General features: G+C 40.4%; 1 protein-coding gene across 8 annotated transcripts in view; it reads left to right on the top strand.

Annotated features, from left to right (window-relative positions):
• Positions 1–18,912, top strand: part of DACH1 (dachshund family transcription factor 1) — a 340,125-nt gene that overhangs the window by 228,641 nt on the left and 92,572 nt on the right. For 3 of the 8 annotated variants that reach the window (XM_081907306.1, XM_081907309.1, XM_081907307.1), the window contains 4 exons: positions 5,161–5,333; positions 12,430–12,565; positions 13,635–13,706; positions 14,724–14,858. In XM_081907306.1, coding sequence (XP_081763432.1) covers positions 5,161–5,333; positions 12,430–12,565; positions 13,635–13,706; positions 14,724–14,858 — 516 coding nt within the window. Of the gene's footprint in view, positions 1–3,898; positions 4,055–5,160; positions 5,334–12,429; positions 12,566–13,634; positions 13,707–14,723; positions 14,859–18,912 lie in introns of all 8 variants that reach the window. The other 5 variants (XM_081907303.1, XM_081907302.1, XM_081907305.1 and 2 more) reach the window with 3 other exon arrangements.

Below are 18,912 nucleotides of genomic sequence, written 5' to 3'. Positions count from 1 at the left end.
ATAATCTGATAATTATGAAAGACCAATGATTTAATTAATTAAAGGTGAGGTTTAAATAACCTTTTCTAAGAACCTGTAGGGGGGAAAAAGCTATCCTGTTTATGGTCAAAACAAAATTGCAAACATTTTGCACAGAAGCAATTTTCATTTTTTGAGATTGAACACTGTGTGCTGGTTGTGGTGGGAGAGGACAACAAAATGGTTGTCGCCTGTACATTAGCCCACCATCAACTATTTATTCTTGTTTAAGTACAATTCCTTGTCACCAGAGCTACCAAGTGAATGCTTAAATACTAAGCTGAGTTTAAATGAGTAACGAATTTGAATGGTTTGTTTCATTTCTCTGTGATCCATTTGGTTTTTTGGTTTGATATGAATCTATGTGATTAAAAATTATATCACATTTTGAATTCCCCTTACCCCACTACTGATGACTCCAGAGCCAAATGTCTTCTTATATAAAACAAGCGTTGGCAACCCGCTCTGTAAGTCCTTCACTGGCACACCTAGGCCCAGACCGTGTTGTTGTTGTTTAGTCGTGTCTGACTCTTCGTGACCCCATGGACCAGAGCATGCCAGGCACTTCTGTCTTCCACTGCCTCCCGCAGTTTGGTCAGACTCATGTTTGTAGCTTCGCGAACACTATCCAACCATCTCGTCCTCTGTCGTTCCCTTCTTCTTGTGCCCTCCATCTTTCCCAACATCAGGGTCTTTTCCAGGGAGTCTTCTCTTCTCATGAGGTGGCCAAAGTACTGGAGCCTCAGCTTCAGGATCTGTCCTTCCAGTGAGCACTCAGGGCTGATTTCCTTCAGAATGGATCAGTTTGATCTTCTTGCAGTCCATGGGACTCTGAAGAGTCTCCTCCAGCAACAGAATTCAAAAGCATAAATTTTTCGGCGATCAGCCTTCTTTATGGTCCAGCTCTCACTTCCATACATCACTACTGGGAAAACCATAGCTTTTACTATACGGACCTTTGTTGGAAAGGTGATGTCTCTACTTTTTAAGATGCTGTCTAGGTTTGTCATTGCTTTTCTCCCAAGAAGCAGGCATCTTTTAATTTCGTGGCTGCTGTCACCCAGACCGTGAGCTTTCATCAAATAAAAAAAGGAAGTGTCTAGCCCTCCTAGAAAGAAAGTTGTGAAGTAAACTGTGCAGTTACCCTTCTAAATGATTTCTGTGAAAACAAGGTGTCACCCTGGCTGCTCCCACTTGCTGGTGTTTTTGGCCAATGAGTAAAATCAGAGCTGTGATGAACAAGTGAGTTTTTGGATGCCAGTGAACAAGAATCTCCAAGGTCTTGAAGAACTGCTGTTTCCCTTTCCCCTCTTAACAGTTTTCCTACTCTTCTCAAATTTTCTAGTTCTTGGAATATCCATAGTTTACTCTTCCTTTCCTCCTAGCAACCAGGATGCATCTTTTCTGTTGGGTTCATCTGAGGTCAGGTAGTCAATAGAAGTTATTTTCTGCAATTACAATTATTTCGGATGCTTTTAAAGAACCCCTCTTCCCCTCAAAAGCCAATGTGAAAATTTTGCAGAGGCATAGGCATGTCTCTTGCTGCGAAGGAGCTAAAAGCCAAACATTCATTAAGAATTCACTGTATACGTGTCTTCTGAGAGATAGGTCTCTTCGTGTTTAATAGGAATTGCTTCCAGGTAAGTGGGTACAAGATGGCAGCCTAGGCTTTGGTTTTATGGCTGACTCTGGTGGTGGCAGCAGGGGGGTTCTTGTGCCCTTAGAAGAAGTATGACAGGGAAAAATTCAACAGGTCAAACCTTTTCTAATATGGCAATACAATTATGGAAAATGCTTCACCATTACAATGTGCCCTCTGGTCAGGGACATTTGCTGTCCCCTTATAAGCTGAGCGTATGTATGGTGACCTGTCAAGCACACCGATCTCCAGACTAAGTCTCCAGACTTAGGTACTATTGTTGATCGTCTTCACAAGGTTCGGTGTTGTTTCACCAGCAAATACCGTATTTTTCTGTGTATAAGACTAGATTTTTTCCCCTAAAAACAATGTCCAAAATTTGAGTGCGCCATATATGGGGACCATATTCCCACATTTTCTTAAATTGGAGTCCCCCAGAATAGGGAGCGTCTTATACATGGGGGCGTCTTATAGACGAAAAAATACAGTATATAATATTGAGTTGCTTGTAGTTTGGATTGGGATTTTATTGTAACTTTTATTTCACTGTGATTTGTGCACAGGAAATTTTTATGTTTGTCTGAATATGATTAAGGCAAATGGCAAGTCGAAATAAAGATGATAATTAGTGGAAAATTATAAATATTATAAGCATGATAACACAGACTGAAGAGGGCAAAGGAAACATGGTGCTTATGTGCTCCCTAATTTAGATAACTAACCAAGGAAAAACAACTATGAATATTTAGTCTATAAACTTGGTCTAAGATCCTAACAATTTAATGCAATAGTTGTCAGGAAAAAACAAACAAACCTTGAATGTATTACAAAGCATACAGGTAGATCTCATATTACGCCGATTCTACGTATATGATTGCACATTTACATGGGTTGCAGAAAATAAAATAAAATGAATAAATTGGGGAAAACACTGGAAGGGCCATGCAACATGTCACAGGAGTTCTTGCGCAACCTTCCGGGAGCCTGGAAAGCAAGGCAGGGTGCTCTTTCTGTGGTAGGAAAACACCTTGTGGAATGAGATTTTAAAGCACGCACCCCTCACCTTGCTTTCCAGATTCTGGGAAGGTCACCCAAGGGCTCCTAAGCAACCTTCCTAGATCCTGGAAGGCAGCGGGGGGTGGGGCAGAGAGCTATTGACCTTCTGTGGGTGGCAAGGCCCACTCAGCACCGACTTCAGACAGGTAGAGATGGTCACCTGGGGCCATTCCAGGGGTAATTATGGCATGCACTATTTTGCTTATACACACAGTAGCTAGGAATGTAACCCCGATGTAAGATGAGATCTACCTGTATTTAAAAGTATTTACAGTAGTTCTCTTAATAGTCTATATCGCTCTACAATGAACGTAATTTTCTTTAACTAAACATACAATTAACAGTACCACATTTCATTTGATTTATCTCTCTAGTGCTGCACTCCTGTGTTCGCTTAGTTAAGGTTAACTCTCACTTAAGTCAGCAGAATGGTCATCTTAGTTAAGATGCACAAGATTGTCGTGCAAGTTAAATTAAAACAGAACTAAATATTTTTCAGTTTATTGAATATCAGAGCAGCAATATTTCTTGCATGGTAAGGCTCCCATAATTAGAAGGCTTGAAGCAATTATTGTAGCACTTTCTATAGCAGACTGTAACGTATGTATGAATGAGTTTATCACACACGAATACACGTATGCTGCCACTAAAGGCACTCATTTAAATGCATGTTGTTTTAAAAGTGTGGCATAAACCCATCACCATCTTCTGAATTCCTTGTTGTCTACAAATTCTTTTCTAGTTGTGTTTATTAAGAGTTAAAAGGGGTAAGGGGTAAGAGTTGGTAAGATTTTCATTAAAAATAACAGATTGTTCCACCATGTGTAACTTTTCATAGATTACATGGAGGTTAGTTGGTTGGCATCCATCTGTTTTGGGAGACAAAGAGTGTCCGTTCAGGGTAATGTCAAACCACTGGAGAGTTACAGCACCTAAAGAGATTTATATAACTTTTTATAGGATATACAATAACATTAACAACAACAAAAAACCTCCAGTAAGTTAAATTGAATTAGACTAGGATATACGTTAAAAATAAAATATTTCCAATTCTCCGCCCGTGGATCTTCCAAAACTGATTTGACAATTGCAAAAGGAATTAACCTGATCTCCTTGGTTGCAAATTCAGAAGCTTCAATTTTGGAATTATCCTGCATCCCAATAATTTATATTCATTCCCCACAGGAAGCACTGATGGTTCTTGGGATAGAGAGAAACTTCAGTCTCCCCCAACCCAAGGATTGCAGGCCTCTGTTAACCACCCCAGCATGCCTGGACAGCATAACATTCCAGTTAATCATCCTCTTAACCCTCTCCAAAAGAACCACCTTCTGCCAAATGGTATGGCTTAACATCTTTCCATGTTCATATTCAGACTTTATCAAATTCCTATATTTTACATTAAAGCGTATACTTAAAAATCAACACCAACCCCCTCCCAGCAAACAAAAATTGTGATTTCATACAACATAATAAAAAAGATGTTTCTTATGGGATCAGACTTTCGGAAATAACGAGTAACAAAAGGGGCAAATATTTTATTTAACACATTTCAGCAAGGGTTCAACTTGGTTACATAATAAGCAACAAACAACATCCTTCTTGCATGATGAGAGCTTTCAGTGAAGGCTTAGATGTACATTATAGTCAGTTGGGTATTGCACTTTACCTCAACATATCTGTGATCTACTTGAGAGCTGATTTAGTCATGCAGATAAATCATGTGGTTCTGTGTTGCCGGGACCATACCATTTATGACTGCAGTTTGAGGAGTCCACACGTCAGTGCTTCCTCACATTCAATATAATTTATTTATTTGGAACCTTTTGTCCTGCTTTCCTCACAGAGTTTCCAAGGACTCCAAAAAGTGAATCATGATGCAGATACTATTCCTTCCATAAATTTAAGAGTCAGTTTTCTCTAGTCTGCTTCCGGTGCTATTATACATTCATGTGTTTCTTCTTTAAGTGATTCTGCAGCCAACTTCATCTGCTGCTCAGTGTGTTCAGAGTTGTGCCCACACCCTTTATTTACCTGCTAGGCTCTGGAGGTTCTTCTGGTGGGCATCAGGGCAGCTTCTGAAGCTATGGAAGTCGCCCACTCACCAGTATTGGGTCCTGGCAATTCTCTCCAACCACTTGGTCAGCCAGCATACCCTTAACTAATGTAGGGAAATTAAATTATGGGAACTGGATGGTATTTGGATTTGGACACGTGTAAAGTACTGAACAGATCACATTCCTGCTATTTATTGAGCAGTCATAATAATAGTAATTGAAAACATGTTTCCTTGTTAGAAGAACATTTGTGAACATTCAATAAATTGAATGAAAATTTGTTGCTTGGTGAATAATTAATTTGCCTTTGCTTCATGTTAAAAATGTTGGTGATACCCAGCACTTAAAAATCACAAATGTGTTTATTTTGCTTTATTTTGTTCCCCTTAGGCCTGGAGCTCCCTTTTATGATGATGCCCCACCCGCTCATTCCTGTCAGCCTGCCACCAGCATCTGTGACAATGGCAATGAGCCAGATGAACCACCTTAGCACGATTGCAAACATGGCAGCCGCAGCACAAGTGCAGAGTCCTCCCTCAAGAGTTGAAACGTCTGTTATTAAGGTGACACAGGTTTGGTTGTTGTTTTTTTAAAACAGAGTAGCAATGATATCTTTGTTGACTGTTTTCCATTCTTAGACCTACGTTTCCTCAATCATAAAATAAGATTCTCTGACTGGAACAAATCATACTAGCTGGAGACATTCATTTAGTTCACATACAAAAACACAATGCAGCCAATGTTAATTTCATTGTTCCCTCCTGTGTTTCCAGAGGGCTGCCTTTTTTCAGGGACAGCGCCACTTCCTGGTTGGAAGGCAGTGCCAACCTGATTTTATTACGTTGAGGAGCTCTGTATCACCCCAGGCTGGCCCTACCTTCCCTGAACCGGAATGTGGGCTTTGGACTGCTATATTTAGTGGGCTTTTTATTCTTTATTTTATTTTATTTTTTTATTCATTTGTAGCCTTTTGTAAAACTCTCTTCCTGTCCTTCTCCATGAGGCCAAGATAGTATGAAAGCAGGTGGCCAAGGCCATTCAGGCTCTTTAGCTTGGATTCCTTTATATCTCTGCCTCCTCTCAACCACTACCCACTTTGGACAGTCTCATTTTGTCTCCTCTCCAGCTGGGATCTTAGGGAAGGAAGGTATTTAGAGCAGCAGTGGGGAAGACTGCATTTAATGGGGTTACAGTAGTTACGCCATAAGGGGAACTGTGATCACAGCAACCTTCTTGGGAAGGTCTTCTTTAGATGTGACCTGAAAGTTACGCCCTTACTAGATGCTACTAATTCTTGTCTTGGGGGTACGCAGGAGTATGCATTACCCCTAAACATTTTGTGAATCTTTGTCCATTTACTGTATTTATTTTTCCCAATTTGAACTATAAAATGGTGATTTTCTTGAGTCAAAATGAGAGTACCCCAAACACTTTTTAAGAAAAGAACGACTGCTGTGACTTATATAAATTCATCAATGGAATTTATAGATCGCTGTTCCCAGGGGATAGGGGTATTATATTAATTGCATCTCACCCAGTTAAACTAAAAAAAAATCCTGTTTTTCTCTGTTCACCCTGAGCCTGTTCTCAAAGTTAATTTGGATTTGAAATATCAAAATTTACCCCGAACATGAAAGCATGTAGGGAAACTCTAGAACTGAAGACTAGCTAAAGAGAATGCATGTATTGTATCCACAAGGCAGTCAAAATCTGGATTTGTTTGAAGGTACAGAATGTAATGGAATTGGTTTTGGCCAATGTTTTGCACCAATCTGTGCCATCAGCAGCAGGTGGGAAGCATATGTGTGATCCTCAGTACGGCAGTTTAAAGGAATTATTCTGCTCTTGTCCTGAACTTAAAATGGAACACGTGAAAACTGAAATTGTCCAAAGCATCTCTCTCTCTCTCTTTCTGTCAGATGCTAGATTATGAGATTCGTAAAATGACAAGTCCCTAATTTGTCTCAGTAGGGAAGTTGATATGGAGAGCCCTGCCAGCTTAGATCTGTTCTTGACCTTTCCCCACAATTCACCAAGTTCTCCTGAGCCTGTGTTGTTATCTTAAACTTGTAAAGCTTCAGATGCCATTCCACTGTTAAGCAGTGCTTCATTTCCCAGAGATTAGAAGCTGGTATATTTTTAACTCTTTCAAAATAATGAAATGAATGTTGCAATAAAATCCCTCCGTTTAGAATAAAATAGGAAGAGCAATAAGGTGTCTGTGTGAACGGGATACAAGTGGTTGATATTACATGCCACCTGATGTCTGTGTCCCTTCTGAAATGAGATGTGCATTAGATACCTTTTTTGTAATTGAATGTTGTGATCTGTGAGTTGGAAGAATAAGATCTCAGGAACGAGCAGGGACAACAGACTGTGACAACAGTAAATCGCAGTGAGTGTGACAGCTGTGACCTGAGAATGCTTTAGGCAGGAGATGCCTTTCATCACCTGCCCATGGCTTCAGAAAGCCAAGCTTGTTAGCAGCCTCAGCTTTCCTCAAACAGAAATGTGTGCAAACTCTATAAAGCCACATTAAAATAAACGTTATACTTCAGGGCTGATGGCAGTGTTTGTGGTTACGTCAAGAAGACAGCCATAAAGCAATATCGAAATCTACTCTACAACCATGAAATATAAATTGACATATCAAATTGTAATAGAACAGATAAAGAATGCCTAGCACAGTTCTACATTGTTTATGTGACTGGCTTGTACATTTTTGAAATATAGTAAATTTGGGGGTGGGACAGAGTGCTGTTTCCATAGGCATATTCAATGAGAATACATTGCCCTTACACAGCAGAAAATTTATCCCAACTAGTTGCCTCAAACAATGGGATGTGTGTTTGTTTCTGTAATATACATAATATACAAGTTCCTCCTGTGCCTGACATGGTTTTATTTTGGAAGGATTGCTTCACACATTATGTTTAGCATGTGTTTTCTTAAAAATGGAATGCATGCATCAGGCATAGGTGTGTGATTGTTAATACACTAGGTATACAAATGGGGCAGTCAGAATTAACCACAGGATTTTGCTTAGGTACTTGCGATGGCAAGGGCTCCTTGCTATGTAATACGTGAAGTGCCACTTAAGGTAGCATTTTGGGTACTTTGTTTGTTGGCATTGTCTTGAGAGACAATGGAGTATGCCTCTGGGGGTGAAGTCAAACCACTGGAGAATCACAGTGCCTGTTGTGGCTGCCCAGACTGGTAACTCGTAACTGCTGCCTCTCGCATTGCTTTTGCTGTGTTAGCAGCACCAAAGTGACCTCTCTGGGGTGCAAGTCTGGGCAGTGTGTATGGAGCAATATGTTTGGCACCAGCTTGGCTGCAGGACATGCCGGATGGAGATGTACCATCCAACTTGAAATGTGTTTTCTCATATGACACGGAAGCTCAGTTACTCAACAACAAGACGAAGAAACTGGAAAACACATTGGTTTGTGTAACCATAAACAGTTGGTTGGATCCAGACCAACAAATCCTGGTCATGGGCTGCTCCCCCCACCCCCAACTAGTGAGCTATACACCATAGCTATATCAGAGTTGTATCAGACTAAGGTCAGTTTCAGCACTGTTTGTGGGAGCCTTAATCAGGTGTGTCTGTCCTGTGGCTCATGCTATTATTATGTAACCCAACATTGGAGTGAAAATATTGTGGGTGATTTGACCAGGAGTGTAATACTGGCTCCCGACCCAATCACCCACAATACTTTCCCTCCATTATAATGATGCTTGCAGAATAAGAGATGCATGCTTACGTAGAGCCTTGTTCATTGAAAAAATGGAGATACTCCCCCCCCCCCCAGGGGACACTGCTAATTACCCTACCAAACACCACCATACTTTCTCACCAATGACTATATTGGTTTTGTTTGGGGAGTCACTGTTTCTCAAGGCTCAGGAGTTGATTTTTGAGACTTTATTGTCAGAAGATTCTTCTAAAACGTAAGAGACCTGAAGACATTCTTTCCTGGTAAAGAAATAAGTTGCAGAAGAATTGGCAAATGGCTTTTAATAGCTGACATGTACTGTTTAATATATTACCTTTATTCTCCTCCAGTAGTTAATGGTAGACTGCGGGAGACCAGAGCCATTGATTTTGTTACAGGTGCCAACATAGATTCGACTGGTGTGTGTTGACTTTAGGAAGCCTTTCTAAAACTATTAAATATAAAAGAAAGCTAAGCTAAGCAAACATTAACAAGACATTCTATGTTATTAAATCATTGTACAATTATAGAACTGTAAAATTGCATGAAACAATATGTTATGGTTTGTTGTAAGCCATGAGTTCTATAATTTTGCAAGTGACCTTCTATTTCTTTTTCTTTTTTTACTGAAGCTTATGAATTAATTTAAAATATCCTTATGAGTTCAGTAACTGCCTTCGTTCTGCACTGCTTCCCAAAGTATTTTCCACAGTGTTTCAAATGTCCTCTTATTCACATTTTTTCTTGACATGGATACTGTAGAGCAGTATATTGGGGAATATTTGGCAACTGGCCCTGCCAGGCCGAGGACATTGGTCCACCAGACTGTTTGTGGCAAATCACACCCACATTTCTCAACACCTGAGGCATAGGTATGAGGTATGAGGTATGCCAGGTGTGCCCAGGAACACCCTAATGTCTCTTTTAAAAGGGGAAAGTGTCTGTAGCCTCAGTGAATCTTTTTGAACTGGCAATGTGAAGGACACCTAGTGTTTGGAAAAGCAGTCAGAACACAGCAGTGCCCTCTTGGCCATGGGTCAGCAAACTTTTTCATCAGGGGGCTGGTCCACTGTCCCTCAGACCTTGTGGGGGGCTGGACTGTATTTTGAAAAATAAAATAAATAAAGAACGGGAAATCCCCACAGGAATTCAGAGATGCATTGTAAATAAAAGCACACATTCTAATGTCAAAACACCAGGCAGGTTCCACAAATAACCCAGAGATGCATTTTAAATAAAAGGACACATTCTACTCATGTAAAAACTTATTGATTGCCGGACCTTCTGCGGGCCGGATTGAGAAGGCGATTGGGCCTTAGTTTGCCTATCCATACCCTTCTCTGTATCTGTTTTGTGTGTGCTGCAGCAGCACCGGCAGCAGTGGAAAGTTTGTTATTTTGGTGCGCGCAGCATGTGTGTTTGTGTTTGCTCTCAGTCGCTGACTTTGTGGAGGAGGTCAGCTGGGTGGGGGGAATCGGGTTTGCCTCGGGGGTGACTCAAAAGCCATAAAGCATAAGTAGTGACCAGGGGACATGTGTGTGGAGATGGGCTTCTCGACTGGGATATTTCAGAGCGGTTCCTGTGTCTCCACCTCTTCCTTTTATCCCCTCCCCCTCTTTGTGTGCATGCATGTGTTTTAGTTTAAACTTAAATTCCCGGGTGCACATCAGCTGTGCTCACCTATGACCTGACATCATATATGAGATCAGGCATGGGAAACTTCCAAATTTTGGAATAAAAATATTGGTGCTTTTTAACTTTGGTGCCTTTTTCTGTCTTTCTGCACATAGCAGCAGAAAAGGCACTGAATTAAAAAGGCAACAAATGTTGGATACAACAGAAGAATCAGGAGAACACTCAGTGAATTCGAGCTGGCCAATGCAAATGATCTCCCTCTGTAAGGGCTTTCTGTGAGCACCAATAAGTTGCACTATGGAATTTCGTTTATTGCATGTTTTAATTTTTGTAAGCCGCTTTGAGACCCAAATGTGGTGAAAAGCAGAGGAGATTGTGTTGGTGATGATCATGACGACAACAGACTTGGATACAAGTATCCCCCAAGCTATGCAACTTTTCCTTCAAGGGAAATGCAGCCTACCCAGAATGGGCTCCAAACAAGCATGGTCCTGTATCCCATAATTTGTAAGCCTTAGACTAACAGTCAGTCAGTCTTTAAGATCACTTGGAAGTGAAAGGTAAGGCACTTGTTGCTTTTCTTACCAGTTTGCCAAACTCTTTTGATACACCCTTCCCCACTTACAATAGTAAACAAGACTCTGTGCTGTACAGCAGGCAGGGGTCAGGTGGCTTACAGGACCAGAGGAAAAACAGATCATTGAAGCCGCCATTCATTAGAGAACTCTTGGTTATAATCTAGTAGCAACGCTACCCAAAGCAAATTCAGCAAGTCAGATGAATCTGTTGGAGGGATTTACAGAGGGATTGCTTAGCAGTCAAAGGTTATTGTGTTTGAGATTTTTTCAAAACTTTCCCCACCATTTGGTCTAAAGGAATTTTTAAAAATATAAATAGCACAGGAATGGAAGAAATCAGAAGCACTGGAAATAGAATTTAATGGATACCATAATTTTCCACAATGCAGGTCCCTAGGTCCATGTATCTAGGCCCATTTGTTATATGTGTGCAAAAGTTATGTGTGATAAATAATTGACTACATTTTTATTCCTATTTTCTTTTTATTATATATTTTTTCCTTTTTACTATATATATTTTTTATTCCAGTTTTTTAAAAATGTACAGCCAATATTTTACTACATCCACCATTTTCCTCATACTTTTCCACAAGAATGACAGTTTTTGCTGTTTTGATAAAGACAGAAAACTGAGAGAGATTGCATATTATTGATTGGAGGAATTATGGAGCAAGAGTATGAAAAAGAGACTTGAGGAATTAAATTAATTAGACTCTTACCTATGCTCAGTTCACTTGCATTTCTACTAAGGTTAAAGGGTGTTTCACAAATGAACTGATAAGCTGAGTTTACAAGGCGCTCTCTCGTAGACTTCCTTCTGGTTCATCTTATTATATGACAATAATAAAACTCATTATCTCCTTTGTTTCAGTCATAATTGTGTTGTGTTGCCCTATACATTTCTTCTGCTGTCTCCATATTATAATTTGTTCTATAAAGGCATACATAAATATGATAAACAAATTAAACTCTTAAAATAAATTAATTTCCTATGCAAGGCTATTCAAATCTTATATGCTCACTGGATTTCACTTTAATGAAGCCCTTCAGAACACAGCAAGCCAAACAGTAAAATTGCCTGGGTTCTTCAAGCATCAGCACTGTAATCCTAAACTTAGCTGTTGAGATCCTGGACAAAAAGGCACTGTGAAAAACAAAATAAATAATAATTTATGCTAACGTGGTCAATTTTCCTGTAGGGTTTTTAAAAAAATCAAAGAAAGCAAACAAGTAGAATACACTTAAATTCCTCTCATTGGCCTGATTCTGGTCACATGACAATGAGGTGATAAAGACCATGCAAAACTCTGCACCTTGTTTTTTGCATGTGTAGCATGCATTGGGGTTGTATAAATGGGGGCATTAGTTTAAATTCAGATCTGTCAGGTAATTCTGAGTGCTTCTTCATTTTCTAGAAGCATGCTCAGTTAACTTTGCCACGCCATATACCCAAAGAGCTGTTAGATTTGAGCCTTTGTTGTAACCCTCACAGAGGCTAATCTAGAGTGGTCCAGCCATGGACAGATTACATCTCCAGTACTTGTCGATTTCTTTGAGGGGTGAGGATCGAAATGCCCATTATTCAGATTACGTTCAGTCTGTGAGTGTGAAATGGCTATGGAAGAAAGCTTGCCTGTGTTTGATAGTTCTAATGGTTACAAGACATGAAGGTTCTGAAAATTAAGATTGCCTTACATGGATTTTTGTTTGTATTTTGTGTTATGCAGGAACGAGTTCCAGACAGCCCTTCCCCTGCTCCATCCCTTGAAGAGGGCCGAAGGCCTGGTAGCCACCCATCCTCTCATCGTAGCAGCAGTGTATCCAGTTCGCCTGCCAGAACTGAAAGTTCTTCAGACAGAATCCGTAAGTTACGTTGTGTCTTCTTTTCCCACTTAAAATGGCCAAGCTGGCTTTAAGTGTTTCGATTTTGCCAACAAAAACTACCTCTCGGTATTCTATCCCCCAGTGTGCTGCATCAGGTGGTATGATGCTGCCATTTACAGAACTGATGGAAACTGGTGACATAGGGGATTAAACATGGAGGTGTGAAGTATAGAAGTGTTTCACAAATAATCAGCATTCACTTATCAATCATGCCCAGTTTATGATACGCTAATCTAGAGATGGAAAACCTATTTCCCAGTGGGGTTTCCATAACCCCAGTAGAAAGCTGTTGGGCTTCATTCCACTAGTGGGTGGGGTTTAATATGCACACGCACACGCACAGAGAGAGAGAGAGAGAGAGAGCGCTATTTCCCACGGAGACAAGGCAATATATTTAATTCACAGTAAGGTAAAGGTAAAGGGACCCCTGACCATTAGGTCCAATCATGACCGACTCTGGGGTTGTGGTGTTCATCTTGTTTTATTGGCCGAGGGAGCCGGCGTACAGCTTCCGGGTCATGTGGCCAGCATGACTAAGCCGCTTCTGGTGAACCAGAGCAGCGCACGGAAACGCCGTTTACCTTCCTGCCGGAGTGGTACCTATTTATCTACTTGCACTTTGCCGTGCTTTCAAACTGCTAAGTTGGCAGGAGCAGGGACCGAGTGACAGGAGCTCACCCCGTCGCGGGGATTCGAACCACCAACCTTCTGATCGGCAAGTCCTAGGCTCTGTGGTTTAACCCACAGCACCACCCGCGTCCCTTAATTAAACAGTAACTCCACTTAAATTTCACCTTCTGTTTTCTTCATAGCCTTCTTTTTTTGTATAAAATTTATTAAAACGTCAACATCCATTATCTTTTCTAACTGAAAAGGCAAAATCATCATCATCATCTCAGCAGAAGATGCAAATGATACCAATTCAGAGCTGCAACCTCCTTACAGCTATTTAAAATACCAGACTTGAAGATGCAATTGCATCCTGAATTGTATGCATGAAGTTGGAAAAATGCATAAAACGCATGGATGACTTTTCACATATTTTCAGGGAACACCCGTCTGCTGAGACAGTTCGCCCTCTGCTTTGATCTTCTTGCTGCAGATCTTCTTACACAGGAAGGTGATGCAGTCTCACACTTTGCCCAACATTAAAGCCCCTTTGCCTCCTTGCTGAACAGCTGATGGGGGACTGAGAGGGCTGGATGAAATCTGGCTGTGGGCTGAATCTGGCTGCTGGTAAGGGGTTTTCCGCCCTTGCACTAAGCCAAACAAAATATAGCAGTCATAGTATAGGCTACCAAGTGTTTGAAAATACTCTCCCGATTTCTTCATCCCCAGGTAAACCACAAGAAACCAGGAGATTTATCTAGTGCTTGGTGGGTTTCCATATATGTTCAGAGGTGTGCTTAGCAGGTCACAACTTGCGTAAACGTGGGCTAGAACAATTTTAAAGAAACTTTTAATACACACTTATATCTTATTTCTGTTATGTTTTACTGCCTTGAAAGAGGCAGTGATTTTGACCGCTACTGCCCAGTTGCAAATGCCACCTTTTGAGGGAAGATGTTGAAGAAGTTTGTGGTGGCACAACTGTGAGCATTCCTCCCATGGAACTGATTATTTTGACCTATTTCAGTTCGGGTTCAGACCTGGGTATGGGACTTAATCAGCTTGGTCACCCTTATGGATGACCTTTATTGAGAGACCTTTATTCTTACTTTATCTCTCAGTGACTTTTGATATCATTGACCATGCTGCTGAAAGACTTGATGTACTGTGTTACGGTGGTTCTGATCCTATCCTCAGGGTCAGTCTCAGAAATAGTGTTGGGTGATTATTTTTCAGCCCACTGGCAGTAATGTTGTGGGGTGGTTCAGGGTATCATGGTATGGAATTGAAGCTTGCATTATGGCAAGACAGAGGTGTTGTGGCTGAGTCCTGATAATTGGTCAATGGCCCGCGTTGGATGGGGTTGTGCTGTCCCTGAAGGAGGAGGTTCTTAGTCTGGGGGTGTTCCTGGAAGTGTCACTTCCTCATAAATAGGCAGAAACTATGTTGTTTGACAAAGCTATCGTGAAATTTACTAGGACTAATATGTTTCTTTTCTGTTTTTGTTTTATCTGTTTGGTGCTAGCAGCTGTCCATCAGAACGGCTTGTCCATGAACCAGATGTTGATGGGCTTATCACCGAATGTCCTACCTGGTCCAAAAGAAGGTGACCTGGCTGGCCATGATGGCGGACATGATTCTAAAAGAATGCACATGGAGAAAGGTAGGCATTTGTTTTACCTTGCTGTACTGTTGCTTAAAAGGAACAAATATTACACTCCAGGCATCTTTAATACTAGTGATGCTGGTTCTTTGTGTTAATCCTGCTGTTGTTGGTGCTCAAGTGAAAGCACTGATGGAGGGGGAAAGCCAGCTTCCTGTCTCTCCTAGAAGATAACATAATTCCTTTTGTGTGTGGGTGTACATGCTCGTGTAGAACATTAATTATTTTAATAGGGTAAAAATTAAATTGTTGAAATTATTTAATAATGGCACCATAAAGAGGAGGAAAATGATTTAAATCTCTCAATAAAATGCAGATGTGAAAAATGTAGCCCTTATCTGTTCCATTTCTTAGTGCCTGTTCTTTAGAAATATTTTATTAAGAAATTATTTTATATAATTGCTGTGTGTCTGTAGTTGATCAAAGAAACAGTCGCTTAAAGTCAACCACTATGAGATAACTGTTGATGGCCATGTGTGTGGAAGGAAGAGAGACTAAATTACTTAGCTCCTGCAACTGTTAATAGTGTAAAATGAGACTGGCGGATATCATGTAATTTATTTTAAATTTAATCAGCCATCTGACTGAAAGTGTATGAGCTAGATTAATGTCTATTAGTATTTCTATTGATTAGTGTGCCATCTTCTCATTTGGTTTATATAGACTTGCTCAGTACCTTCCTTCGGCACAGGAAACATTAACCAATATTATTATTATTATTTAAATTAGACCAATACAGACTACGATTTTGTGTACCTGATATACAGATATATAGCAAGCTCTGTGGAACTGAAGGATAATGAGATAATAGAGGCTCAACTCAAAGGCGACAGCTTGGTGGCAATGCTAGATGAAGCCATAACAGCAAGTGCTATAGTACATCTGCATGGAATTGCGGCAGTAGTAAAGATTTTAAAAGAGGACATATTTTTTGTGGTATCGTTTTAATAGATACAAAAGGTTCCCAGCTCTGTCCTGTGCAACTACTGTGAGATATGGGAAGTGAATTAAAATCTGGACACTTTCATCCTGGACAGGTGGCATCTTTAATAAGATTACACTAAAAATTAATGAGAACAACATTTCTTTTATACAAATCATTAATTTCGGTTCATTGCGCACACAACCTGTTATGGCTTCTTGCATGTGCAAGACCCTCCAAACAATATCCATGCTGAGAGTGCAATAGGAGCAGACCTCTTTTTGAATTTTTAGGGACTCTCTCTCTCTCTCCATGCCCCTCCTGGAGCCTGTTCAAGTTTTTAGTATAAATGTGCATGCATCCCATCTTCTGAAATTTCAGTAGACTCCCTGTGAAACAGTTGGAAATTTTGCATTCTTTCCATTAAAAATGGAACTTGTTAATGGTTCTTAAAAGTGTCCCAAATGTATATCATTTTTCAGTAATGAGCTTAACTAGATGAAATTGCTGAGAGTTCTTTTTCTTCTGCAGTAATTGTTTAGGTCACAGCCTTCTTTTGTCCCCCTTCCTTCATGCAGACACCCCCACACATCCTCTCTCTTTCTAGCTACTGGATTAGTTGTAAATATTCATGGGTTATCTAGATTTATAGGGTATACTAAATTAAAAATTGTTTTCTGTCATGACTGCATTTATCAAATCTCCTGAGCCAGCCCTGCAACTTTTAGGCCAGGCTTACCTGCATTAAAACAAGCAATTTCACTTAGATATTTGCGGAGATAGTAATTATCTGTTTGCATCATTATGGACCTGCAGTTCAGATATGTAATTTTGTTTCTGACCACCTTTAATCACTCAAAATCATTAATCATTATTACAAGTGGAGAAACAAATGCAAACGAAATAGATTCAGGCATTTATATTCTTAGGATGGAAAATGCCTTGTTTGCATCCCTTTTCTATTTTTTTTAAAAAATAAAAAAATCATGGAATTTTTGAGCCTTAGTCATTAAGCGTTTGTGTTTTCTTCGAAGACATATTTGTGCTAATCCATCAATCAGAGCTGAAATGACTTTTAATAATTACAACCGTGAGATGTTTCGAAACCTCCTCTTGAAGTTGCCTCTCTCCTACCCCTGCTTCTCCTCCTCCTTTTTAATTCAAGTATTCTTAAATTTCAGAAAAATTTCAGTTTATAATCTGCAGTATGTTAAAAAAAATTGCTTAAGACAGTAGGCATATTAGTGAAATATAGTTCAGGAGAAAAGTATTCTATTATTACCTTCACGTCTTCTGAAGTAGGCAAGATTTGAATGATTTTACTAAAAGGTTTTTTCCCCCTTTACATTTAAAATTGTTATTATCCAGTCACACTGAGTCAAAGATACCTGTGGATTTTAACCAGTTAAATAGATTGTTGACAGAAGTGTATTTGTTTCATGATTTTTTTGTTAGTCGATTCCCCTGCAATTAAATCTTAAGTATATCTCGCTTGATTTACAACCAGTTCTAGCCTGTTGCTCATATGTACCTGTGACAGATCTCCAAGCTGAGCTGCCCCTGTCATTAGAAAGCATGATGTAAGCATCTCAGGGGGCAGATTTTGAGATATGATTGCGTAGCAAGCTGCCAAGTCATATTATCACATGCTCAGCACCATAAGGAACAGAATCATTGGCTGGTTTGGGCCACACGAGTGGGGCTGTGTTGCTCTCCTGACCTGACTTCCCAATGCCCCACATCAAGAGGGGGAGTGGCAAGGCAGTCGGGTCCTAAGAATGGTGCAAGTACAGTAGGGAAGCCAATCCGGCGTTCCCAGCGCTGAGCCCTCACCATGCTGAGCTCCCCACTGACCTGCCTCCTTCTTCTCAATAACTCACTGTGTTCCACAGCCTTGTGAAATCAGAACAACACAGCCCCATGTGCAATCCCTCCCCCCCCCCGGCTGCTACCATCCGCCCCGGCCCAAGGATACCTTGGTATAAATGTCCTGCAACTAAGTAGTTGTAGATGCTGGGAGAATCTTTTAAGAGTTTTATGCATTGCTCCGTGCATTAGAAATGCAATTTATTGTCCTTATGTATGTGGCGCTGTCTAAACCACAGAGCCTAGGGCCTTGCCGATCGGAAGGTCGGCGGTTCAAATCCCCACGACGGGGTGAGTTCCCGTTGTTCGCTCCCAGCTCCAGCCCACCTAACAGTTCAAAAGCACGCCAAAGTGCAAATAGATAAATAGGTACCACTCTGGCGGGAAGGTAAACAGCGTTTCCGTGAGCTGCTCTGGTTCGCCAGAAGCAGTCATGCTGGCCACATGACCCGGAAAAACTGTCTGCAAACAAACACCGGCTCCCTCGGCCTGTAGAGCAAGATGAGCACACAACCCCAGAGTCGTCTGCGACTGGACCTAATGGTCAGGGGTACCTTTACCTTTTTATGTACTTATTTCCTTTAATGTTTCACTCTTTGGTACACTGTCAGTATCTGCAAAAGTTATTTAAATTAAATATGAAGATTTGTCAGTGGAGACCATGTGCATATTAGACCATCAAAACTGCTATCTCCTTTTTAGGTTTCTGGTATAGCTTGTATCAGATATTACATATTATTATTACTGTATTAGATAGTACTTAGAGCACAGAGCTGATAATGCCAAGTTCGCAGGTCTGATCCCTCTATGAGACAGCATTGCAGGGAGTTGGGCTAGATGATCATCAGGGTCCCTTCCAACCCCCAAATTCTATGATTCCATGATTTAAAAATGCTGCCAGACAGAAAACATGCAGTGGTGAAATTCTGTCTTTGAAATGTTGAAATAATTTCCAACGAGATGGTTTAGGCGTTGTTGCAAAACATCAGCAAAACAAATGTTCATAGGAGAATGAATATTGGTTCTAAAATGTATAATTTTGAAAATTTTCCCCACCCCCATAGTTTTACAGAGATACTATGCTGAATAGGGTAATAACACACACACTTTTATCTTCATCTGTTTATATTTCCTCGAATGGCATCAATGGTAAACGAAGCCTGAATGTCACTCTTCACTTTATACTGAATATGCTTGAGATTCTAATCAGAAGGATCATTCTTAAGCTGAAAATTGTATAATGGTTTAACTTTTAGGTAAAGGGGG

This window comes from Podarcis melisellensis (genome assembly GCF_964234715.1).
Source record: "Podarcis melisellensis genome assembly, chromosome: 4".
Taxonomy (NCBI): Eukaryota; Metazoa; Chordata; class Lepidosauria; order Squamata; family Lacertidae; genus Podarcis; species Podarcis melisellensis.
The sequence above is the reverse complement of the archived record's forward strand: the minus strand, read 5'-3'. Positions and strand labels throughout refer to the sequence as shown.